The following is a 27,251-nucleotide window of genomic DNA, read 5'->3' as shown; positions in this document are numbered from 1 at the left end:
TCCCCAATGACAAAGATAGTTGTGGAAAAGATTCAGACAGTCATCAAGAAACTCTTATAGTTGAGCGTCTGGATCTTTCATCAATAAGGGTAGAATTGATCCATAAGTTGAGATGATTGACAATGAATGGAATCAAGGATTTCTCAAGCCATAGATCCCTAACGGTTATAGGCTTGAGTTGTTCAGCCTTCTTTCATAAAACACATGTTTAAGGTCAGGATAACAAATTCAATGAGCTAAGCTCGAGCCTATTTTAGTAAACCAACTGATATTTGTTGTATTTGATTGATAATAAATAGTTAAATGTTTTTTTTTTCATTTTAATTTGCTCTTGTAAGTAAGAGTATTAAGCATTGCAAAAATGACAAATTGTTTGCTTTTCAGGTAACTGACTTGTTTACGAGCTTCTTATGTCTTTATGTTGCTTCTTTGAGCTAGATAGAATGCACTAGTAGCCTATTAAAATTTTTTTTCTTAGTGATGTAAGATGCATCTTGTCATAATTGTGCAATCCTGGAGAGTTCATCATTCGGTTGTTTTGACTAAAATATATTACTTTAAAAAAATGACATCAAAATCTAATTGTGGTTACTTGCATAGATATGAATTTTGAATGTATTCAAGTGTACATTTTAGGTTGCTGGATTTTGCATGTGCTGGTAGGTTTTCTGGCTATTTCTACAAGTGCTATATTAATGTAGGCATTTGTTTCATAGTTCTGACCAAAGGATGCATTAGATCAAACAAAGTGATGATTTAAGAAACTTGATTGTGGTGGATAGAAGAACAACATGAGAAAACAAAATTTTGATGAAAGTACTAAATCATTATGGAATCTTGTTAGGCAGTTGCAGGAAAGGTGGAGGCATAACATAATTTATTTTACTTGAATAGGGTATAGCCTAGGATGACCTCTGGGGTGCACTGCAATTTGAGCTTGGGTGCATGCACACAAACATACTCAAAGACCATGTGGACTATTCTTTTTGGATAAGAAAATTTTCTCCTACTTATTCATAAAAAAATTCCCTTATTTATTATGTACGATAAATAAATCTAAGATTGTCAATTTTATGACTGGTAATAATCTAAAATTGTCACTAAGATTATATTTTTTCATCGGGGTTTTGGGCGACAAATTCAAATTTTCAATCGGGCTATTATAGTGGTTCTTGCTTTAGAATATCAAGATGAAGCCCATGGAATCAATTTTTGAGATTTTTTTGGTAAACATTCAACTTTTCTCCATGCATCATATGCCATCTTATGTTTGCTATTGCCGCAACCTAACCTTGTAGGATTAAAAATTACCTTTTTATGATCCCAATCTTATCACCAATTGACTTATTGGATCCCATCATAGGCAAAAATTATCAACCTCGACCAGTTATATTCCATGACAGGAATTCTCAACATTTTGGTTTTGACACAAGTCCTTGCTTCAAAGTTTGTCCTATTTACATAGATAAGGCAATTCTAGACCTAAGGTGATGAGGGTATATATGTTTCTTTCAAGCTTCGAATCAATGCTTTGCAAGATATCAAAGAATATCTGTTGTTTCATTGTCTCTTCATCAACAATTTGTTTCCTTATTCATTAAAGCAATTTTTTTCCTGCTTATTCATAAAAAAGTTTTTTTTCACTGCTTGTTCCCCAAAGAAAAAAAATTCCCTAGTTATTCGTCCAAACAAAAGTTTTATGTACTTATTCTTCGTTTTTTTTTTCTTATTCATTGGAAAAGTTTTACCCTCGCTTATTGGGAAAAAATTTATTCCTAGCTTATTGATTTTTTTCACTAATTATTCATCAAAAAATGTTTTTCTTCCCTGCTTATTCATCAAAAAACATATTTTGCACTGTTATGCGTTAAAAAATTGATGAAAATATTTCTTTTACACTCTTTATTCATTATTTTTTTGAGCTACATACTCATTCACGAAAGACTTCCCTTGCTTATTCATCAGAAAAGTTTTTCTCTTGCTTATTCATCAAAAAAGTTATTCCTCTACTTCTGCATCAAAATTAAAAAAAAACTCTTATTGATAACTTCTTTTCTCTGCTTATTTATCAAACAATTTTCTCTACTTATTCATAAGAAAAATCTTTTATTTATTATGGGCGACAAATAAAACTAAGATTGCCAAGTTTATGGTTGGTGATAATCTAAGATTATCTTTAAGATTCTATTTTGTCACTGAGGTTTTGGGCCACAAAGTCAATTTTCCGTCAAAGCCGTTATAGTGGTTTTTGCCTTAGGATATCAAGATTAAGCACATGGAATCAATTTTCAAGATTTTTTTGGTAAGCATTCGACTTTTCTCTATGCATCATATGTCATATTATGTTTGCTATTGCCGCAACCTAACCTAACCTTGTAGGATCTAAAATTATCTTTTAGGATATCAAATCCCAATCTTATCACTGATTACTTGATTGGATCCAATCATAGGAAAAAATTATCAAGCCCGACCTATTATATTTTATCTCTATAATTCCCAACATTCTGGTTTTGGCACATATCCTTACTTTTCAAGTTTGTTTAGACAGATGAGGCAATTCTGGACCGAAGTTGGGGTGTATATATCTTTCTTTCAATTGTTGAATCAATGCTTTGCAAGAGATTTGATAATATCTTTTTCATTATCTCTTTATAAAAAAATTGTTTTGTTATTCATTGATGCAAGATTTTTTTCCTGTTTATTCATAAAAAATCCCTTTGCTTATTCATGAAAATTTTTTTTTTCAACTACTTGTTCCCCAATGGAAAATTTTCCCCTACTTATTTGTTTAAACAAAAGTGTTCTCTTTCTTATTCATTGATTTTTTCATGGCTTATTCATGGTACAATTTTTTGCCTACTTATTGATTAAATATATTTTTTCCACTACATATTTAAAAAAATATATCTCCTTATTCATCGAAAAGATTTTTCTCACTTATTCAATAAAATTGTTTTTCTATTGCTTTTTCATTGAGCAATATGTTAACCACATCTATTCATTGAAAAGAAATTTCCTTATTCTTGAAAAACATTTCCACATCTTATTCTTAATTTTTTCCCTTATTCACGAAAAAGTTTTTCCCTTACAAAACAAATCCCCTACTTATTCATCAAAAGAATTTTCTTTTGCTTATTCATTGACAAAATTTTCTCCTGCTTATTTATTAAAAAAATTCACCTCTCTCATCATTATATATATTTTTTACTTGATTATTCATCACTTTTTTTAACCTTGTTTATTCATTGAAAAAGATTTGTAATTGCTTCTTTGTCAAAAAAAATTTTCCCTTGCTTATTTATCAAAAATTTATTCCCCTACTTTATTGAAAAATCTTTTACTTTCTCATTGATTTTTTCTACTACTTAATTCAATAAAGGATATGAATGCTTTGAACCTCACCGAGAACATGGCATTGGATAGAAATGATTGGAGGAGAAGGATTCATGTGGAAGACCCAGAATGATTTTGTTTTTTGGTTCATATCGCCGACCCCAATTGTTTTGGGATGAAGGCGTAGTTGTTGTTGTTGTTGTTGTTGTTAATTCAATAAAGTAATTGTTCTCTTGCATTCATAAAAAAAAAATTGCTTTTCATTAAAAAAATCTCCTCCTAATCTGGGACAAAAAGTTTTTCCACTGCTTATTTATTAAACATATTTTTTCCTTTGCTTATACGTTAATTTTTTTTCTTCTGCTTGTTAATACAAAAAGTTTTTATCCCTCATTTTTCATCATTTTTTTTCAATTGCTTATTCATCAAAAAAGTTGTACTAATTATTCATCAAAACAATTTTTTTCCTTCTCACTATTTATTTATCAATTTTTTTCAGCTACATACTCATTCACTTGCTTATTCATTAGAAAAGATTTTCTCTTGCTTATTTATAAAAAAAGTTGTTCCTCTACTTCTGCATCGAAATAAAAAAATTTCTCACTTTTTGATAACTTCTTTTCTCGGCTTATTTATATTACAATTTTTCCTACTTATTCATAAGAAAAAATTCTTATTTATTGTAGGTGACAAATAAAACTAAGATTGACAAGTTTCTAAGATTCTATTTTATCACTTGGGTTTTGAGCGACAAGTTCAATTTTTCACCCCAGCCATTATAGTGGTTCCTGCTTTAGGATATCAAGATGAAGCCTGTGAAATCAGTTTTCAAGTTTTTTTTTTTGTAAGCATTCAGCTTTTCTCCATGCATCATATGTCATCTTATGTTTGTTATTGCCGCAACCTAACATTATAATATTTGAAGTAACCTTTTTATAATCTCAATCTTATCACTGATTGCCTGATTAGATCCCATCACGGACAAAAATGATCAAGGCAAACCTGTTATATTCCATCACTAGAATTCCCAACATTCTGTTTTTGACACAAGTCCTTGCTTTAGAGTTTGTCTTATTTAGATGGATGAGGCAATTTTGGACCCAAGCTGGGTGTATAAATGTTTCTTTCAATCATTGAATGAATGCTTTGCAATAGACCTAATAACATATTTTTCAATTTTTCTTTATAAAAAGTTTGTTTCGTTTATTCATTGAATCAAGATTTTTTTCATAAAAAGATCCTTTGCTTATTCATGAAAAAGTTTTTTTTTTACTGTTTTTTTTTCCAAGGAAAAAATTTCTCTAGTTATTCATCTAAACAAAAGTGTTCTCTTGCTTATTCATTGATTTTTTTCATGGCTTATTCATGGTATATTTTTTTGCCCACTTATTGATTAAACACGTTTTTTCCCACTACATATTTATAAAAAAATCTGCTTAGTCATATCGAAAAGAATTTTCTTGGTTATTCATCAAAATGTTTTTTTCCCTTGCTTTTTCTTTGAAATATATTTTTACCACGCCTATTCATTGAAAAAAATTGTTATTCTTGAAAAACATTTCCACAACTTAATCATAAATTTTTTCCTTGCTTATTCATGAAAAAAGGTTTGCTTTTACAAAACAAATCCCTTTCTCATTTATCTGAAAATGTTTTCCCTGCATGTTCATCAAAACAAATTTTTTTTGTTTATTCATTAAAAATGTTTTCTCCTGCTTATTTATTGAAAAAAAATCACCTCTCTTCATTATATATTTTTCACCTGCTTATTCATTAGTTTTTTTAACCTTGTTTATTCATTGAAAAAGATTTATAATTATTTCTTTATCAAAAAATATTTTTGCCTGCTTATTTATTAGAAATTGTTCCTCTGCTTATACATAAAAAAATCCACTGCTTTTCGTAAAAAAAATTCTCCTTATCCTCAAGACAAAGTTTTTCCACTGTTTATTAATCAAAAAGATTTTTTTCTTTGTTTATATGTTGATTTTTTTTAAAGCTTATACTTTGATTTTTTTTTTTTTTTTTGCTTATTCATTGGAAAAGTTTTCAACCCTCCTTATTTTTCGATTTTTTTTTCAATTGATTATTCAACAAAAAAGTTTTTCCCCTTATTATTGGGAAAAATTTTATTCCCATGCTTATTGATTTTTTTTACTAATTATTCATCCAAAACAATTTTTCTTTACTGCTTTTTCACCGAAAAACATATTTTGCACTGCTTATGCGTCAAAAATGGTAAAAACAAATTTTTTCCACTCTTTATTCATCATTTATTTTTCAGCTACAACTCACTCACAAAAGACTTCCCTTGCCTATTTATCAAAAAAGATTTTCTCTTGCTTATTTATAAAAAAATTATTCCTCTACTTCTACGTCGAAATAAAATTTTCCCTCACTTTTTTTTATAACTTATTTTCCCATCTTATTTATAAAATAATTTTCACCTACTTATTCATAAGAAAATTCTCTTATTTATTATGGGCGACAAATAAAACTAGGATTGTCAAGTTTATGGATGGTGATAATCTAAGATTGCTCCTAAGATTCTATTTTGACACCGGGTTTTTTGGCGACAAATTCAATTTTTCACGCTGGCCATTATAATAGTTCTTGCTTTAGGATATCAAGATTAAGCCCATGAAATTAGTTTTGGAAGTTTTTTTGGTGAGCATTCGGTTTTTCTCCATGAATAGTCCAAGTTTGGGGTTTAAAAATTTAGAAAGTACTATTAGAGATTGGGCCCCACCTCAAAAGCGGGGGAAGCTTCTCTGCATGAGATGTTTCTCCTGATATCAGACACGCCCTTAAGGATGCTCTTCTTTAGGTTTTTTAGGTATGGGGTATATCTTTGTTCTTAATGAAGTAGGAAACTATTGAGTTCCAAATCATAAGTTCAAATTGTATTTGACTAAATCTTATCATGCAGATGTATTCAGAATGATTCAATTGCTAAGAATAAAACCTTGGATCATGTCACATGCTCGGTTTCCACAATTAAACGAATACATAATGGTGACCCGACTCAAACCGTTTTTTCTAGTGATGGCTTTGTGAGATCTAAAACCAAACTCTGCTAAATCTATCCTACTAAGCTCCTCAAACCATACAAAGCATTTTATAAACAAAGTCTTTCCTTGAGGGATGCCCATACTTTGAGGTGCTTACATGTGTACTTCTTTCATAAGATTTTCATTGAAAATGCATTATTAACGTTCATTTGATATATAAATCAGTTCTTAAGTGAAGCAACAATGAGGGTTCTAATAGTGGTCATACGGGCAACAATGTGGTTTCTTCACATCTGCCATACTCTTGCGAGTGTCTTTTAACAACTAGTCTAGCTTTATATCTCTGAAAAGTTTCATCGCTCTTGGTTTTTATTTTATATAATCACCTACAACTTAATTATGAGTTTCTTTTCTTGTAGAAGCTTTTGAATAGTCCAATTTTGAGCTTTAAAAAAATTAAGAAGTATTTCTCTCATGTTTGATTAGAGCTTGGGCTCCGCCTCAAAAGCAAGAGAAGCTTCTCTGCATGAGATGTTTCTCATGCTATCAGACGCACCCTTAGGGATGGTCTTCTTTTGGTTTTTTAGGTATGAGGTTTATCTTTGTTACTAATGAATTCGGAAACTATTGAGTTGAAAATCATAAGTTCAATCTTTATGTACTCAATCTTACCACATAGTTGTATTCAGAATGATTCAATTACTAAGAATAAAACCTTGGATCATGTCACGTTCCCACAATCAAACGAATACATAACAGCAACCTAACTCAAATTGCCTATAACTTAGCAAAAATTCAATAAAAAAGCCCCCTCCTTAATCCAGTTAGAGATCATAAGGGGGGAAAAGACTACAATTATCCAAAGTACCATATAACATTACATTCTTTACAAGCAGAAAAGAAAACCGTATTTTTGTCTGTTAAAAAATAAAAAACTGATTGAATAAAAATTAAATAGGAGATTAAGGAGGAGAAATGGACAAATAACACTCATATACATTGTTCGGTTAAACTCTCACACCTTATTTATTTTTCATTTAGTCAATCTCTCAAGTCATATTTATATAGGTTCAAGATCCAAAATAAGATCTACAATATGAACTCATATGGTTACTAATCAAGATAAGATAATGATAAATTGAATATCATCTAATCCATCAAATCTTGAAAAAACTGGAACTGCAAATCTCTAGATTTAGATAAAACCTTTCATAACATCATAGATTCCAACATGATGAGAGGTGATCGGACACATCTGCTTATCCACAAAAAATGGGATACACAAAGAAACACATCATATCATTCAATCTGCCATCAGCCGCTTAAGCGAGATATACATCCACACGAGAACAAAAAGAAAAAGAAAAGAAAAAAAGCAAAATTACAACACCACAAACAGCTAGCTTAAGAAGACCCTAACCCGACTCAAAAGAAAAACCCTAGAAAATGTAGAACCTGGCAAAGGAAATTGAAGACCCCACAGATCCAGGAAAACTGCGAACCGAGAAATTGGTGTGGAAATATAGTTTTTTAGTCCTGGAATTTTTTTATTTTGAGTTGATTTTTTAAGCCCTCGATAAATGCTCTTAAATGTCACAATAACATGATACTAAATAAACCCTATATATCACATCTAAAGGGTTGGATCTGCAAAAAAAATGTACAAAATATGAACATAATGTTATTTCTACTCAATAGTTTCATACATTCATTAGCACAAAATAATATTAACTATTTTGTACGAGTAGTTGCAGTCCAAAAATCAACATTGATAATATTTCTTTATGCATTTATGCATTTCCATCTTACGTGCTAGGCATTAACATTTATAATATTTCTTATGGTTTATCGAAAGACAATAATCTTATTAATTTATCACGAGATTTTCCATCACCGAGGAAACCCCAAACAGATACCGATAGCATTGGCTTGACTAGATGCTTTTGGCAAAAACAGATGGTGAAGTGAGGCTTAAGTTGGTTGCGTCCATTGTATCGGCTTGAATTATCAACTTTTGAATCTTTGCTGGTTGAGCCCTCAACCTAATAGTGCAGTCTGAATTTCTTATCTAACACAAATTTTATTTGCCCTAAAGAGGGTTGGGTTAGTGGGATGGGGCTTAGGCCGCTAGGCAGGCGGTCTAGGTTCAAATCTGGTGGGCGTTGCCCCCTTGCACAAGCCGAAGCGTGTGACTCCCTAGGGTTAAAGGGTATGCCCACGGAGTTTTAAGCTGCAGGACAAGCGTGCCGATAGGTCTATGATCATGGGAGCTATTTCTCCGTGTAAATAAAAGAAAAAACACAATTTTTCTTTCCCTTTAAAAAAAAAAAGGGGGGAGATTGTTTTGGTTAGGTCGTGTTCATGGCATATAGTCTGTTAGTCTTAACAGTTTTCTACAATACCAGTGCCTGTGATTTCGTTACATGGAATTTGGGCTTAAACGCCCTTTGTGAGTTTGTGGAACTCGCTTTTCATCCATCACTTTGATCCATGCGATTGCTTTGGATTTTGCAAAAGTAAACATTTTTTTACTGAGGCCAAAGTTCAAACTTCATATCAATAATGATTTTTTTGTTTTTAAATAATGATTTTCCTTTATTTCTGTGAGGTTTGTTTGAAAGACGGAATTGAGAAATTTCTCCTTTTAATGTAAAGGGAACTTTCCCATCATTTTAGTGCCCCACGATGGCTCGTGACCGTCCGTTTGTCACCTCACATGGGACGACTACAGTCCGCAACCCATGAGAGGCAGCATCCCTCCTTGCTACAAGGTCAAAAGTTTATCTATTTTTTCCAGTTTTAAGGCCTTTACCTAAACCTACCATAAGCCTGCTGTTAGTCGATAATGGGGGTGGTTTCCCACACATGTCGCTGGAACGCAACCCTCATGACAAGCTGCTTGAAGGTGCGTCGGGCAAATCTTACTCTTGTCCAAGGCGTCAAGAGAACGAAAGACAACTCACTGGAAGCACAACATCAGGACCATTTCAATACAGATACATTTGGAGTACCATACTCTCATCCAGACCTTTTCTTGGTCAGTAAATCATCAGATTCATGCAATTGCAAATGATAGACTCAAACCAGCCTGACCCAAAATGATTCATCATAGGCATGATACGTTTTATATTACAAGTATAAAAATTGAACCATACCAGTTTCTTCTCTTGAGAAGAAGCTTTGTACAGTTTTAACGCCTTTGGAATAGCACGGGAAGGTTGCCTTTTTAATGTTTCGTATAGATTTTTTACCTACCTATTTTTACCCACCACCAACCGTGGCATACCAGAGACTCTAGCATCATCAAAGAAGTGATGCACCACAGTTCACTCACAAGGAAACGTGGCATTTGATCACAATGGCTACACCTGTTTAAACAAAAAACCGAAAGGGAGAGAGTTGATGAAGAACCGAAACAGAGGCAACTATTCAATAGAACCTCAAAATCAATATTTCCTTGTTCAACTAACAAGACACCATAACAGATAAAACAAAAACCAAGAAATGTGAACTTTCTCAAGCTTCCAACGCACTACAGGAACTCTATTGGCCTAGCAACCAAAACTGATCTTAAAACTTCACATCCCTGTGAATGCTTTCTTGCCTCCACCAGTTGAACCAGCCGGAGTGACTTTCAGCACATTGAATCTGACGGTCTTAGACAAGGGCCTATTTGCAGAAAGTAAAACAACTGCTTATTTAACAAAGGGAAATCCACGGTTAGATTTAACTAATAGTAAGGTGATCTATTTGATCAAAACTCACCTGCACTGACCGATGGTGACATGATCTCCCTCCCTCACACGGAAACATGGTGACACGTGAGCAGGAGTGTTTGAGTGTCGTTTCTCAAACCTGCGATGTAAAACCAAAGTAAATGGTTTGCATCAAATTCATATGAAACAAGTTATGATTGACCATTACTAATTTTCTTCGCACCTTTGATATTTCTTAACATAATGAAGAGAATCTCTGCGAACAATGATGGTTCTAATCATCTTGGCTTTGTAGACAGTTCCCTGCAATATTCTACCCCTGATGGAAATGCTACCAGTGAAGGGGCATTTCTTATCAATATATGTTCCTGCAAAATAAATAGTCCAACAGTTCAGAACACAAGCAACAAGATGAAACTCCAAGTTGTGGGGACATTAGAAGCGGCAGATGGAAATTAGCAATTTGAAACATCATAAAAAAGAATGCCAAAAAGTCAAGGCAGGAGTTCTTAGTAGCACTAGTCAATCGCAATGCCAGAAGGCATCGGTCCCTTACATGCAACTTGGTACACTATCTGTACACTATCTTGAACGACAGGGAAACAGCTGACCCATTTCAAACACACAGGTCGTTCTTCCATATAGAACCAAACTTTACAAAAAGAAAAAGAAAATTAATGGGGTCAAAAGAAAATCACATAGGTAGGGCCTTTGAACTGCAAAACAGGCAAATAGGCAATGAAACGTTAGAAAATTAATGGGGTTAAAATAATATGGTAGTAGCCTAGCATCAAACATACCTATAAAGGAATTGGCATACATTGACAGTGTTGAAGGTAATTGAACAGGTTAGAACAAACACTGATTGTTTATATATCAGTATCACTCAAACCAATCCAATTCAGGTTCAATGGAAGCAAGAATCACATTTATTATATTGCTGACCCTCCATGACAGAAGTCACAACCAAGTATACAGGTTCCTAGAAGATACCTAGCACAAATGCAGGTTCCCAAAGAATTACAAATTAGTTTCTTTTCTCAACCATCATTACCATGGAATTAAATTGGTTATAGAGTCATAGACATTTTGCCAGAATTTGTGTTATGAAGCACTAAAAGGATTCAGGCCATCTTCAATCTGGCAAGTTTTTTGTTGGCTCCATGCGGCAGACAGAATGCTAGGACAGAGTACCTGCTGTTGACTCAGAGTAGGAGCCATGAATTAAATAAATGCAATTATGATTCAAAAGGATTCAGGCACAAATGCAAGTTCCCAAAGAATTACATAATAGTTTCTTTTCTCAACCAACATTACCATGGAATTAAATTGGTTATAGACATTTTGCCAGAATTTGTGGCATGAAGCACTAAAAGGATTCAAGCCATCTTCAATCTGGCAAGTTTTTTGTTGGCTCCATGCGGCAGACAGGATGCTAGGACAGAGTACCTGCTGTTGACTCAGAGTAGGAGCCATGAATTAAGTAAATGCAATTATGATTCAAGAGGATTAAGGCACAAATGCAAGCTCCCAAAGAATTACAAAATAGTTTCTTTTCTCAACCAACATTACCATGGAATTAAATTGGTTATAGACATTTTGCCAGAATTTGTGGCATGAAGCACTAAAAGGATTCAAGCCATCTTCAATCTGGCAAGTTTTTTGTTGGCTCCATGCGGCAGACAGGATGCTAGGACAGAGTACCTGCTGTTGACTCAGAGTAGGGGCCATGAATTAAGTAAATGCAATTATGATTCAAAAGGATTAAGGCACAAATGCAAGTTCCCAAAGAATTACAAAATAGTTTCTTTTCTCAACCAACATTACCACAGAATTAAATTGGTTATAGATATTTTGCCAGAATTTGTGGTATGAAGCACTAAAAGGATTCAGGCCATCTTCAATCTGACAAGTTCTTTGTTGGCTCCATGCGGCAGACAGGATGCTAGAACAGAGTACCTGATGTTGACTCGGAGTAGGGGCCATGAATTAAATAATTGCAATTATGATTCAAAAGAATGAAGAAGACGCATTGGTCCAACAAAAAGATATATCAAGAGGCTGCATGCCAGCCTCCTAAGCATGACACCTAAACCAAAGGAAAACCAAAGATTGCAGACTATGCAGCTATGTTAACTAGATCACCCAAGGGATGCCTTGTTTTTTCCACTGTCCTATATGATTTTATGAGTCCTGTGGTATAAGTCCTCTTTTACAACATCTCATATGAAGGTAGAAAGCACCTACTAACACGACCAAGTCACGAGGAGTTGCAATGTGCGGTTTCACTGTCCTATATGATTTTATGAGTCCTGTGGTATAAGTCCTCTTTTACAACATCTCATATGAAGGTAGAAAGCACCTACTAACCCGACCAAGTCACAAGGAGTTGCAATGTGTGGTTTTCCCAGTAATATTCCTTTCGTCTACACCTGTACTTCAACAACTAGCTTAGAAATGTCTAGCATTTTGCCATAATTTGTGGTATGAACCACCAGAAAGGTTCAGGCCATCTTCAATCTGGCAAGTTTTCTGTTGGCTCCATGCGGCAGACAGGATGCTAGGACAGAGCACCTGCTGTTGACTCGAGTAGGAGCCGTGAATGGAATAAACGCAATTCGCATAAAATCCATTATTGTTCACCTAATATATTGATTAGATAACAAGGCATCAATTTGTATCCTATAAGATTAAAGATAAAATTCAGTTTCAGAGTATAACTTTATAGTCAGGTTTTAACTAATGATCACGTCTAGAAGAGAAAAGAACATTGTAGAGAAGACAGATTTATCATCTAGACACTGAATACTAACAAAAAGCACGACTACCAAAAAGAGTAAACGCATGAAGCAAAATACATAAGTGCATACATGATTGATCATCTTACAGACATGTCAATACAAGCAAAGTATGATCAAGGACATGTAGAAATGTAAGAGGGTCAAAACCTTCAATGGCCTCCCTCGGGGTCTTTATTTTCAGACCAATGTTCTTCCAGAACCGGTTACCACCTTTTCCTGGGCCCTTTCCCTTACCAGATTTTTTTGAGCTGCAACAATTTATGCTCAGTCATGACCAGAAAGCATCTACACTTTTAGATAATATAATTTTGAAATCCAGTTGTAAAATCTTACCTCAGAAAGACTTTGGGCTGCTTCAGAAAAGCCTTCTCGGTCTGCAGGCATCAGACATCAACAATCAATATTTCGACTTTCTTGGAAAATAATAAATCCATAAACTATCTCTATCAAGACATATTTGAAAACGAGCATCCAAAAGCACACACAACTTAATGGAATACCAGTCACAAAGTTTCATGCACAAACATCATACATGTATGGATCAAACCCCTTCCCTCGAGAAGAAAATAAAATTTTCAATCAATATCAAAAGCAAAGTAAAATGACGCATAGCCACAGAAGCAATATTGTTTGCCCTACCAAATCGAATCAATAAGACCTGCACAAACTAAATAACACGCCACATAACAAAATAAAACGGCATAACCAAAGAAAAAAACCACAGTCATGGGCAACCATGAACCGAGAAAACCCTAGAAATCGGAAGCGAACAACGAGAAGGAGAATACGGATCTCTCACCTGCTCAGCCATGGCGAATACAAAGGAGGAATCTCCGGCAGCAACCAGAAGGACGGTGCCGCTAGGAGGGGCGGGGGGCGGAGAGAAGAAGACAGCAAAGCTAAAACACTAACCGTAAAACTAACCCTAGATGGTTCTTTTATAGTGTGTTCAATTCCAAAATGTGTAATAACTTTTTAGGGAATGACATGATTGTGCTCGATAATTTAAGGTATGTTTGATGGTTAGACGAAATGAACTAAAAAGACTCGTTCCGTAACAACTGTTTGACGGTACTATGTTCCAAATGTCCGTTGTTTGACGACTACGTGCTAATACTTTGGAAAGTCATGTATAATGGGTAGAATTACTTCATTTTGGATTGTATTGTCTGTTCACCATTTTACATGTTTTAAGAAGTTTATTATGATTTTTTGTTGGGATATGGATCTAATTACAAAATTAGATCCAAAATCATGAATTTTTGTCTTGAATATAGATTTAGAATTAGATTTTTGCCTCAAATATGGATTTTTGTTCTGTATATGGATCTTGAATTGGATTTTTGCTTCGAATATAGTCTTTCATTCCGAATATGGATCTCGAATTGGATTTTAGCTTTAATATGAATTTTTTCCCGAATATGAATCTCGAATTGGATTTTTGCCCTAAATATAGATTTTTTCCTTAAATATGGATCTCAAACTGGATATTTGTCCCGAATATAGATTTTTGCTCCGAATATGAATCTCTAATTGAATTTTGCCCCGAATATGGATATCAAATTGTGGTGATCTGAATATGGACATTAATTTGTACAAGACTCTCTCTCTCTCTCAGCGTGATACTAACACATTAAAAACACATTTTTAACTTTTTTAATATTGTTAATGTTATTCATAAGTTTATATATTTTTTACTATTTTATATATACAGATATCCTCTCAAAATGTTCTTCATATAACTAAAATTTGAAAATATCGCAAGACTTTTCTCACTTTTCGCTCTACTAGCATAAGTGGTGATCATGAATACCCGCGTTGTGGGCATAAGAAAGCAAAATGAATTGTTTCAGATTTTAACAATGCTTATTGGCTAATACCAATACATAAAATATTGTAATTTATCACAATATTTTCAAGGGCTGATATAATATCCCAAAAAACATGATGTTTTCAAAATATCACATTTTCATCGTATACTAGCACAACAAAAATAGTTTTTGGGTATTTTCATATTATTTATGTTTTTTTAGTTCACATGCATATATATACCAATAATTTTCAAAGTTAAAAAAAAAAACTTTAAATTTCATGATTATTCCAAATTTTGTCAATGTTTTCTTTTCTTTTTTTTAAAGGCAAGCCGGGATTAGGCAGACCCTTACTAGACATCTCTTAAGGGGATGTGACAAAGGGATTCGAACCTGGGCCTTTAGCTTGGCACAGACCCCATTTACCACCTCATTTTTTTGTCAATATTTTCTTGCAAGAACAAGATTTGTACCAAAACCAACAAAGTAGCATTGTATAAGTTGAACCTATGGGTATGTTTGATGGCAAGATCGGCGCATTGTGCGGGACAAAAAGCATATAAATGTTTCTCAACAAACGTTGGATGCGTCTATTATTTAGTGTTTTTTTTTGTTCCACGTACTCCTGTTACAAAAATAACATGGCCGAGCAGGAAAAAAAAGAAAAATCGTTCTGCAATGTTCTGTTCCGTCAGTCCTGCTCATTGAGAGAGAGCGACCCATTTGATTTTCTTGGTGCCGATCTCGTATCTAGGATGAGCGTGAGATGTCCTCCTTCGGACCCGTCACCATCCTGACAGGCCACAGTGTTGGGTGTAAGATGAGGAGGTGAGAGAATTCAAATGTGAAAACGTGGGCTGTTTTCCTTTTGGAAAAAGGTTTGGGCTTGATGATGTGGAATAGTCTCATATCGAAGAGGCTTGAGTTTGTTGTGAGCTTTATAACCTACATGTAAATTGTAACCCTTGATCTTAAGAACAAGAGGATAGGATGACTACCACACACATGCGTGCGCGCTCGTTAACCATGTTGTGTCGGGTTCAGGTGATTGACCCTTTAGGGGCATATTCAATCAAGACCAAAGTACCTTTTCCCCAAAGTACAACATACACGTATATCTTGATTTATATCATGTTTTGTATCATGATGTTGATTGTGAAACTGCGTGGTCTGAAAAATGATCCAAACACACAGTGCCTCTGTTACATACGTTTTCTTTTTAGAGGATTGGCCGGAATCGATGCTTATCGATTGATGGGTGCACCGAATGTTGTTGTACTCTCGGTGTGGTTCTGTCAAGTTGTAATTTATTCAATATTTGAATCGGTTCTTTGAATTCATGTGTTAGTTTTCGACCCTGTCTGTACTGTGGCATTGCAGGGTTCATGGTGGTACTGCAGGGGTCATTTGTCTTGCTATGAGTGCATCTCTTGGGAACAAAATCTTAAGGTGGTTTAGTAATTTGGTGTTTTTTTTCCTTCATATGAGTGAGTTTTTTTTTATCTTATGGATTCTCTATTATTCATTGTGCATGCAGCCAAGGTAGAGATGGAACTGTGAAGCTCTGGGATATTAAAGAAGGTGGTTTGTTAATGCGTGTGTGGAACTCGGAGTTTTGAGATTTGATCATAAAAGCTAAGGATGTTTTTTTCACATATGTTTGCACGCCACGCTCAGGCACACTTGCAGACACACACCATTTTCTTATTGATTTCGGTTTCTTCTTGATTAAGTTTTTTTTCCATGGATTAGGGTTTCTTCTTCTCCATTCTTTTCCCATTTGTTGGACTTGGAACAAAAAAACAGAACAAACATAACCGTTCTTTTTGTTCATTTTGTCCAACCGTAGACAAGCGATCAAATATACCCTAACCACATCAGTTTTTGGAGTCTCAGTTGGACAATGTAATCTAGATTGTGAATTGCTCAAATTTCAGTCATCAAAGGCAAAAAATGTGTCACTGTCTCCATGTAAATAAAAATGACAGTTGCGCATGCCCTTGCACGTGCCCACATACACAGATAACAGCCAATCAGACCATCACAATCAGCCTCCACCACCACAAACCGCATACATGAAGTTGGTGTCTCATTAACCATGTACCTGAGTTAGTGTCCGCAGTGTAAGTGTAAAACTCTCCTAGTATTTCCCCCTACACACTGGGGATATTTTTTCATTTGGCAAAGAACTTGCTGCAAAAGATGCACATAGGTATCAAACTCTTCCACTTCTTTCAACTTGAAAACATTAGGCCAACCCAGATGGAACCCTTGTGGGCAATTTCTATTTGGTTAAAGACCAATTTGGTTCTTGACTAGTGTTCCTGTTCTATGCACAAATTTTTTTTCATCCCCCTCAGTTCTTATTCATTTCGTAATATGGGGGAGGTGGATCCAATTACACTCTATATTGAATGCGGTGACCGCGTTCAATGTTTGCTAAAAAAAATGTTTTGAATGTCCTTTTTGTCTCGTGGATGAATTCAAAAATGTGATTGTCCTCTGTAATGACGTGCTAGAGTTTCTGGTATGGTTCAATTTTTGTACTTATAATGTAAAAGGGTGGCATGCGATGAATCATTTTGGGTCAGGTTGGTTTGAGTCTATCATTTGCATGAATCTGATGACTTACTAACCAAGAAAGGTCCTATGAGAGTATGAGACTCCAAATGTATCTGTAAGCCAGTGGGTTGTCTTTCATCCTCTGGACTCCTTGGATAAGAGTATGATTTGCCCACCAACGGGTTCCGCTTCTTTGTGACTTTCCAAGTTCAAAACCCAATGATATGTTGTGTAACTGGTGGGGTACCGGCGGGGTCGGCTTAACCCGAGCTTGCCTAATAAAAAAAAAGTATGATTTGCTCATAGCACCATCAAGCAGTCATCACCGGCTACACATTGGCAGGCTTAAGGTAGTTAAAAGGCCGCCTGCCACCCCGCACCCCAGTGGCGGAGCCATAAGTTTTTCGTTGGGTGGGCAAACTTCGGGTGGTGATGATCGACCTCTATCGGTGGCACAATGGCTCGAAGCCTTCGTGGTGGTGAAGATCATAGATCGAGATCGAAAGCGTGTTTCGGTAGTTGAGCCACCTCCTTCTCGGTGGTGATCCAACAACAAGCCAAAGGTCTTCCAACTGAGGTGCCTCCTCAGCTCCCTCTCGGAGGGGACGGTCCTCACCACAGCATAAGTTGGAGCAACTCCCTCGGCTGGCTCCATCCCATGTCCACCGTCTCCTGCGTCTGGGTGCCATAGGGTACTCTGTATCGCAGGGAGGCTTGATCTCCACTCCTGCACCACCCTGTTCTGATCTTCTTCGACACGCATTCGCAAGGAAAGAATGCAACCACCAAATCGTGTGGAATGAAGAAGAAGACCCAAGTCGTATCATATTTCGACTCGGTTTCTAATTCTGGGGTGAGCGACCGCCCACCCCTGGCTCTGCCACTGCCGCACCCTGGAGAAATAAACCCAGTTTTGACCTTGCAGCGAGGGATGATGCCGCCTCTCATGGGTTCCATGATTGTAGGTCTCATGTTAGGTGAAGCTGACAGTCACCCCTAACTAGGGCTGGGGCATCGGGGCCGGCCAAGGCTCATTTTCAAAATGTGTTTAGCATGATTGATTTATTAGAAAACTACACATGCATCTTGTTTTTCTTAGAAAATTTTGCATATTGTTAATTTACAAACCTTATAAAAGCTACTCACTTGTACTAGTTTTATTTTTTTAAATCAAGCATGTAGAAGACATGACCAGATTCAAAAAAAATATGAAAAACCTCTTTAAAACCCCAATAAGCTAACTATATGCAAGGTTTGAAATAGGCAACTATATATGTACGGTTCAAAACTCCAAACTAAAATTGATAGAAATATGTCATGTTGACCAAATCTAACCCATGGATGTTTTCAAATAGTAGGTAATGACTTTGGGTTTTTCTTTTTTTCTTTTTATTTACATAATGATTAAAGTGCAGGTTTCTACTAAACCAAACATGTAGAGCATAACCAACAGGGGCTCAAACATGTAGGAGCAGTGAGTGCAAGTCACCTTGTGTTGCGAGGTTGCAGGTTCTAATCCCAATGGTATGATTGTATAACTAGTAGTAGTAGGGGTCTGTCTAACACCAGCTTTCCTGTTAAAAAAAAGCATGTAAAGTATATGAAGAGTGATATGCGTTAATAAAATAGGAAAGAACTTCTCACTGGTGGGTCCAATATCATGTATACATCGTGCCCTTTAAAGGACTCGTAAATGAACATAGTCAATGAGTCAGGTTTTCCAAGATCCGACCCATACCAAACCTTATAGGGCCCGAGTATGATAATAAATAAAAAGACTCGATTAAGACCCAGGGTCAGACCCGAAGGTCCGATTAGTACATGGAGCCTGTTATAGTTTGTGAATTTTTATGCAATACCCAAGCCCAACCTGAGTTCCAATTAAGATCCACAAATTTTCAATGTAAAAATGATAAATACTATTATTTTATCGAGTATGGCCTGGGTCTCGTTCATGTAGTTCTTATCGGTTCTCAATATGGTTTCTCTTATGGTGGTTTGATTAGGCCCGGGTCTGGATCTGATACCATACCGAAAAATTGAGACCTGGTAAAGTTCTACCTGAGTCCGAACCAAACCCCTAACAGAAGCTCAATGGATTTACTTGAGTAATCTATGACAAATATAGCTAGATTTATAAAAAAATCTCACTATAATATCGCGAGAAATTGCTTGAAAGTTTATAACGACAATTTCTCTCAAGATTTTTAAACCATGACAAATATAGCGAGATTTACATTTTTAACAGATATTTATAGTGAAAACCCCTAAGATTTTTATTTTTAAATGTATTTTATTTATATTTTCTTATACTTTTTTATTTATTTTTTATTGCCAAGATTTTGTCAAAAAAATACGAGATTTATGAAAATTTTCAAAATCACTCAAGTTTTTGACTGCCGATATTTTGCCGTTTTTAACTTGTATCACTATGCTTGAGTATGCAGGCAACCAAGAGGTCTGGGTTTCCATTTTCACTATGAGCCTTATAAAAAAAATTGTCTTTTTATTTAACTTGCCAGCTCGTGACTCGGCTCCAGCTCGTACGTGCTCAAGCTCGGCTTTGCTGGCACGAGTCAGACGAGCCGAGCTGAGCAGTGGCTTGCTGTAAACGAGCGGAGCCCAAACAGATCTTTTTCGGTTCGTTCGGCTCGTTTATCAGCCCTACCCTATATAGGTTTTCTGGTTCCGCCCCTGAAAGCCCTCAAAACTCCCCGTCCCCACGGCCACCGGCGAGCTACCGTCTCTCTCTCTCTCTCTCTCTCTCTCTCTTCGCAGCTGTGGATCCGATCGACGCCGGAAACCCTCTCGCTCTCCCCGTGTTTTGTGGACGCCAGAAGCCCTCTCGTTCTCCCCGTCCTCACAGCGAGCGGCGAGGGCCATCAAGTGCCTGCTCCTCCTTCTCTGCTAAGGACGCCTGATTCTATCCCTGTTTCCGATTTTTAGTAGAGGGTACCTTCCTTCAATTTATTTTTTCTTTTTTCTTATTTGATGGTTACGTTTTCTGTAGATTTTTAGAGGTTTTATTGTTTTGAGCCTACAGATTTGTAGGGATTCCAATTCCTTTCAAGTCTAGCCATTCGGTCTCTCACATACTCTTCATCTTTTAGTTGTCTCATTTTTTTTAAATTCTTCTTCTGCTACCATCATTATCTTCCAAAGTGTATAAGTGGGATTTGCTTTTGAATGGCTACCCATTTTCAGATGTAGCTTCATACAGAGAAGAGCCTTGTGTCGAACAGTTAACTCGATCACCCATGAAACGAATGCGATCACCAAAGGAATTTTTGTTTCACAAAAAACTTAGGGATAGGTTTTCTTAATTGATTGCTTTGGGCTGTTAGTGTATATTGTGAAAAGTGTTTGGTTATATACTTGTTTTTCAAAGAACTAATGAAATACATCCCCATGTGGGTTGAACTCACTAAATCCAATCAATTGTTGTTGCATTGGACAGTATCTGTTTATCCCGAAAAGTGAAAAAAGAAGCTTGGGTGCAGCCAAGCCACTCATTGTAGTGGCCAAGACTGTTCTGTTGTCATGAAGAGTGCTTTCCTTTGCTAAATGGATTCTGGAATCTTCAGACTGTACTCACAATACAGTTATTAGCTCCGTCTTGAAGATTTAGGAGGGTTCCAAATCTGCCATTCCATTTGAATCATCCATTGGACCAAATCTGCCATTCCATTTGAATCATCCATTGGAACGCAAACAAACACCTGGTACATCAAGTGATAGTAATTGACCCTATTTTCTTCTTCTTTCTCTTTTTAGTGTTTGGATATTGGGAGTTTGTGTAGGAGAGAATGTCTTAAGTATTTTCTTTTTTCTCGATGGTGCTTGCTTGAAGTAGTAATCATTTTCACCTTTCTATATATTTCAATTCACTCTGTCATGGGTTGGAATGAGAGGAAAATATTAATAATTGGTTTGTTCAATCTTTGTTTCATTCCTGAGTAAACAGGGTGCACTCTTAGATTAAAAGCACCTGTGGACAATGCACTGAAGGATACAAAACTTTTATTCAAGGACTTGGATGTCGTAGTTCTGGTCATGGTTTTACATGATAATTTGGCCTGGTTTATCATGATGTTTAGGAACAATCCCTATATGAGGTTCACATATATAGACATGGTTAGTTATATGGCGCATGCACTTAGTTCTGTGAGGTAATTAGACCATACACATGAGGGTTGACTATGGAATGACAAAGGTGTAAGATATCCATCAATAATAGTATGCCAAGATGACTAGCATTGCATGGCACCGTTAGGATATTGACCCATATGTGCGAAAGGCTAGAGACTATGAACATCATATCAATAAAACTGATCATGCTGAATCCGTCTATGGTGTCAAATTTAATCAAAACAACCAAACCCGCCCAAGTAGCATCCAAATATCGCGCGTGTATATATATATATATATATATATATATATATATATATATATATATATATATATATATATATATATATATATATAGGGTTAATGTTTGGTACCCTCATGGGTAAAACTCCTAGCAAAAAAGTGCAATACCTTCTTTTTGCATATCTAACCCTCCAGATGTGATCTATAGGTTTGGATTAGAAAAAATTGGTGCTTGGATCATGTTATTCCAACATGTATGTAAGATTTTGTAGGTGTTGAAAAATCAACGGCCTACAATGCACTAAATTCTCAACTTTCATAAAATCATTTTTTGTTGAAAAAATGAGTTGATTCCTACTATTTTGACCATGCTATACACATCCATGTGATAAGTTTGGTCAACATCCTCCCACTATGAGTTCCAACTAGGGAGTTCCTTACTCACTAGGGCACCAATACTTTCTTATATATATGTACTTCTATTTATATTTATATGTTTTTATATTTATATATCTATACGTGTGTGTGTGTGTGTGTGTGGTATAGTTGTGTACCAATTAAGATGTGGATTGTGCACTCAAGTTGCCAACCTTCTGGACCCTGTCTAACATTATAAATGTGTTCATCATGGATTGCTTGACAAGAGTCACACGTTAAATTGTATTTTTTTTATGTAAAAAATTATTTAAGTTATATAATTTTGGTGCATATTATGCCCTTGATTTTTGTAACATTTCAAAATCCTTCTTACACATTGCAATAGCATGCTCAACTTTGGTTGTTATTGTTCCGTTCTGATTGGGGTGGACCCATTGTGGGATGCTGGATTCCTGGGTTCAATTTATATTGAATTTCGCCTAAGCACTTTGCGATTGTTGTGATTTTAGCAACAAAAATGAGAAATCTCGCAGGGTTGGGTTTGCTATATCGTTTGACTTGAGTTTGTATCAACTTCTCATTTTACAGGATTTTTGGCTGTTCGATAGGGCAAATCTTAAATCCTATTGGTGTTGAACCCCACACTGAAGTTTCCCTTCGAACGGGTCTGTAGTAGCTTGTCATCTGCTTGCTTTGTGTCATAGAGCTGCACTTCTCAAAGTATGTTTCTTTTCTTCTTCTCTCAATTCTTTTCAATGTTTTTTTTCCTTTACTCAATTCTTGTGGTTTGAAGCAATTTTTTTTAAATACTTGGAGATTTGCTTATTGAGCCGTTTGTTAAACCTTGTGAAGCATGGAACCCATGGATATTGTGGGGAAGACCAAGGAGGACGTTTCACTTCCAAAAGGTCAGTATTACAATACTAACTACCATATGCAATGGTAGTGTTTGTATGTGTTCCAGCTTGAATCATCCGACTTCGACTTCTTGATTCTTTATCTTATTCTGTGTTCATTATCCTTTGTATTCTTATCATAGTTTGTGCACATGGGCTTTCAACAAGTAATTGGCATAAAAGAAATGTGTTAGCTTTCTTTTTGATGTTTATTGCCGTCTACAGGTTTAACTTAAATTATATGATCCAAGTTTTAACATATGATTTGGAATTTCATGATTTTGTTCCGGAATTTATCATGGAGGTGATGTAATGTTGCTAGTCCTACTAAATGACATGGTAGTGATGCACACACCTTAACAAATTCATGCACAAATAGGCCTTAGAGACAAATCCACTAATTTAGACAGTAGAAAAAAGAGAGATGAGTCAGTAAAGTAAAAAAATTCATTTTACTGTACCTGTCTTCATTTCAAAATTGTTCATGTTATGCTTGCAAGCTACCTAGACGGTCTAATTCATAATGTATTTCCACCCTTAAGAAACTGGAACATTTCCATGTAGCCTCTGATCCAATGTCTGTACTGCTAAAGTCTGGGGGAGTAGTTTATCTATCTATCGAGTAATGTGTATCTCCTAGAGGTCCGAGGCCTCTTTAAAAACACATTTGTGCAAGTTTTTTGTGTAATCCAAACCTGTAGATGTGTTTATCATTGCTTATTTACTAAAAACACAATTTGGGTGCATTTTAAATATGGTTGTGTTGCACGTTAAATATGCATGCAACTTACTTAAATGGTAGCTGCATTTTTTCCAAATTCCCATTAAAAGGGAAACTGAACATTTAAAATAGGGTTTACTTCCTTAAATGGCTCTTTATCTCTCACGCACACATGCATACGTGTCTCTCTCTCTCTCTCTCACACACACACACACAACATGGTCACATGGATGATTGCATGTGAGCGCATGCATCTATCTCCATGCAAGACAGCTCTTAGTTTGTTTGTGCAACAAAAGTTCTTATATCATGGAAGCTATCAGGGATTACAAGAATTACCTAGTCAAACAAGGCTTAAATCTTTTGAGTTTCTTTTTAGTATGATATGTGAAGCTATTTTTATTTTTTCAAATTTGTTGTGCAACAAAAGTTTGATATTTTTTAATGAACCTTTGTAAACTGGTGTAGGGTGCACATAAGCGTTAACAAAAGAGGGAGTCTTTACAAAAGAGTTTTTTTTGGAAGACCAAAGGTCGTTGGACATGGATGCATGTCTTCACATTCCATCATCCATGTCATGTGTGTGTAAGGATAGAGAAAGCGCGATCCACATATGCATGTGTGTGTGTGTGTGAGAGAGAGAGAGAGCTATTTAAGAAAGTAAACCCCATGTATGCATGTGTGTGAGAGAGAGAGAGCCATTTAAGAAAGTAAACCCTATCTTAGATTAATTTCCCTTTTAATGAGAAATTGGAAAGCATGCAACTACAATTTAAGGAAACTACATGCATATTTAAAGTGCTACACAACCATATTTAAAGTGCATCACAACCATTGGATCTCAAAAGATTCAACAACTAATAAAAGGGAGTAGGTGCTCCAGGAGCACCGTATCACACACACACACACACACACACACACACACACACACACACATATATATATATATATATATATATGAGTAATGCACTGGTTCTGCCCTACTTTTTTGTTCTGCCCCATTAGGCCCCTTCTAAAATCATAGTTTTTGCTGTTTTTTCTCACATCTAACACCATAGATGTGATCTATAGGTTTTGTTTAGTGGGAACCGGCTTTTGGATCACCGAAATCTGACCTGTATATGAAGGTATCAGTTTTCCCGGCTCATAAAAATATGTTTTTTTCATCGAAAAAACTTGACGGATGGATTATGTAATATGTTATTTATATATGTATTTGTTATTGTGCTTCAGTGAAAGGTTGAAAACATATTTTGTTGATTACACTGAATATGTTGTGAATAACTGAATACACACACATATATATCTATATCTATCTATCTATCTATATATATATGTGTGTGTGTGTGTGTATTCTGGTTGTGTATATTAATATATTTTGTGAAACCATGTGTAATTTTATACTTGTGTGATGAAAACATCTTATTACTAAAAGAATTAAACATATTTTTATCTATTTTTTTACACTTTTTTTATATTTTAATTGGGATATTGGTCCGGCTAGTCCTAGGCTAGTCTTTTTAGGGGTTTACCGACTAGGCATCACCTAGAGCCTATGTCACATAGGTGTAGGTGCGGTTGCTGCGATGTGGCACTTTAAAAAACTTGAGTGCGGGGGTGCGGGGAGTGTATATATATATATATATATAATTTTTAACAGTTTTAAGTTAACACTATGTGTATTTGTGTGTATTTATGTATTTATATATATAATATAGATAAAATAGACTTGATTAGGGTTAACTGAATCTACTTTTGGATAGAAATGGACCTCAGTGTGGTTGACTTCACCTAACACAAAGGAAGTTGTGTCCAATCCAAGTGTCGCACCTGCCTGGGTGCGGGTGTGGTGCCCTGTTAGAAGAGTCCGTGTGACATAGCCTAGATCTTTTGGCTACATAGAGTTTGGCTTCTTCGTACTTTCAGCCCTTTCTTTCCAAACTTGGGATGATTCCCTTGGCATTATCTCAAGTTTGAGGGGGAGTATTAGAAGTGTAATATGCTGATATGGAATGTTACTTTTGTGCTGCCCCCTTTTCTTTTGCATATATATTATTTAATGAGGGGTATTCTTGTATTTTAGCAAGTAGTTAGAGTCAACTGTTTTTGTGCTGTAGTGCTGGAAAGGAGGTCGACCCTATAAGCTATATTCTTCTTTCTTTTCTTGTTCATTTCTCTTCCTTTGTGCCTTTCTTTGTGAAACCTTAATGCACATGGTTAGGATTTGAATATTGGACACAGTCAACATCATGGCCCCTAGCTTCATCTTTTCCTTTTAAAGATCTTGATCCTTTATTTGGTAGTAACATGTTTTTCTATTTTTGTCATTAATTGCACACATTCAATTTTCAGCTTGGATATGCACATATGCACACACACAAAAAAGAATTTGCTTGGGAGAACACAAACACATGTGCATACATGTGTATCTGTGTACACATCTCCTAGTTTTATGAAATTCACATGTCATACCAGATGCGTTAAAATATATATAAATGCATATACATTCTTGTATATATATATATATATGTTTTAAACATTTTTGTAATAGGTAATACCCTACAAGGGCATTTTCATCTTTTTCGTTTATTGTAATAGTTGTTGTCCCTTCTCTCTCTTGTAGTCTATTTAAAGGGGGACCTCTTATCCCTATTTTTTAATGCTTTTGCTTAAGCATTTTGTTCAATAAAGATATATTTTTTTATATTTTGTTATAGCCATTGTTGGCTCTTGTATTATCCCATATTAGACTTGTGCATGTGCACTTTGTGTTTGTGATCTTGTAAGCGCAAGAGGCTTTTGTTTTGTATTTTCGCATATTTCATTACATGTTTTTAGAGCCATAGTGCTCTTGAACCTTTGAAGTGTGACCATCACATGATCGTGTTCGTGGAAAAGTGCTCGTGTGCTCATGGTGATTGTGGTGCCCAAGATGACATGTTTTTTCTATATCTTTCTCTCTCTCTCTCTTCTAAACTTTCTTATGGAGCATGATTCCAAGATTGATCTATCTTTTAGATTAAATGGATCAAACTACATGATGTGGGTCTCTGTCATGGAGAACAACCTTAACGGAAAAAAGATTTGGAGATACGTTATGAACACTATTCTTGAACATCAACTTGTGCTCACAAAAGTAGAAGGAGATGAAGAAAAGGCTCTTGAAGGAGATGATCGTGCCAAAGCCATTCGTGATTGTCAATCCAAAATAGAAGAATGAAATAATAACCATGCCAAGATCCTTGCATGGTTTATGAACAATGTTGACATTAAAATATTGTGTCAATATTACAAAGTTTAGAAAGGTAAATGAAGCTTGGTTTTTTATGAAAGGAATGTTCACTCAAAAGTATCTTGCAAGACAACTTTTTTTGCAAGAGAAAATAATAACCATCAAACAAGGGAACATGAATGTCCGTGATTATTTAAGTGCACCATCCCCTCTATGGTTTGAGTTGGCACTTCTTGAACCTAAGTGAGTTGCTAGTGAAGATGTAGAGCTAAGAAGAGAACAAATGAAAAAAGAACACTTTTGTCAATTTTTATATGGGCTTAACCCTGAATTTGCAAGAGAAAATAATAACCATCAAACAAGGGAACATGAATGTCCGTGATTATTTAAGTGCACCATCCCCTCTATGTTTTGAGTTG

General features: G+C 35.5%; 2 protein-coding genes across 3 annotated transcripts in view; one reads left to right on the top strand and one right to left on the bottom strand.

Annotated features, from left to right (window-relative positions):
* Positions 1-9,770: 9,770 nt before the first annotated feature.
* Positions 9,771-13,790, bottom strand: LOC149817877 (small ribosomal subunit protein uS17y-like). The gene is made up of 6 exons (XM_089984222.1): positions 13,661-13,790; positions 13,195-13,235; positions 13,009-13,109; positions 10,284-10,428; positions 10,110-10,199; positions 9,771-10,013 (listed from the first exon to the last, which is right to left on the bottom strand). The coding sequence occupies exons 1-6, from the start codon at positions 13,670-13,672 to the stop codon at positions 9,923-9,925; spliced, it is 480 nt and encodes a 159-aa protein (XP_089840348.1). The 5' UTR covers positions 13,673-13,790; the 3' UTR covers positions 9,771-9,922.
* A 6,145-nt stretch (positions 13,791-19,935) lies between these two features.
* Positions 19,936-27,251, top strand: part of LOC149817876 (protein Dr1 homolog) — a 29,747-nt gene continuing 22,431 nt past the window's right edge. For both annotated transcript variants that reach the window (XM_089984221.1, XM_089984220.1), the window contains exons 1-3: positions 19,936-20,186; positions 22,572-22,703; positions 22,836-22,891. In XM_089984221.1, the coding sequence (XP_089840347.1) occupies positions 22,837-22,891 (55 nt within the window). In that variant the 5' untranslated portion in view covers positions 19,936-20,186; positions 22,572-22,703; position 22,836. The remainder of the gene's footprint in view (positions 20,187-22,571; positions 22,704-22,835; positions 22,892-27,251) is intronic.

The sequence above is a fragment of the Nuphar pumila genome, chromosome 13, assembly GCF_984573655.1.
Source record: "Nuphar pumila chromosome 13, dmNupPumi1.hap1.1, whole genome shotgun sequence".
Taxonomy (NCBI): domain Eukaryota; kingdom Viridiplantae; phylum Streptophyta; class Magnoliopsida; order Nymphaeales; family Nymphaeaceae; genus Nuphar; species Nuphar pumila.
This window is presented reverse-complemented; position numbering and strand designations above follow the sequence as displayed.

Coding starts and splice junctions, on each gene's coding strand:
- LOC149817877 (XM_089984222.1), bottom strand. Junction 10,200..10,283: donor TATGTTAAGAAATATCAAAG/GTGCGAAGAAAA, acceptor TTTACATCGCAG/GTTTGAGAAACGACACTCAA. Junction 10,014..10,109: donor GTCACCATCGGTCAGTGCAG/GTGAGTTTTGAT, acceptor TTCTGCAAATAG/GCCCTTGTCTAAGACCGTCA.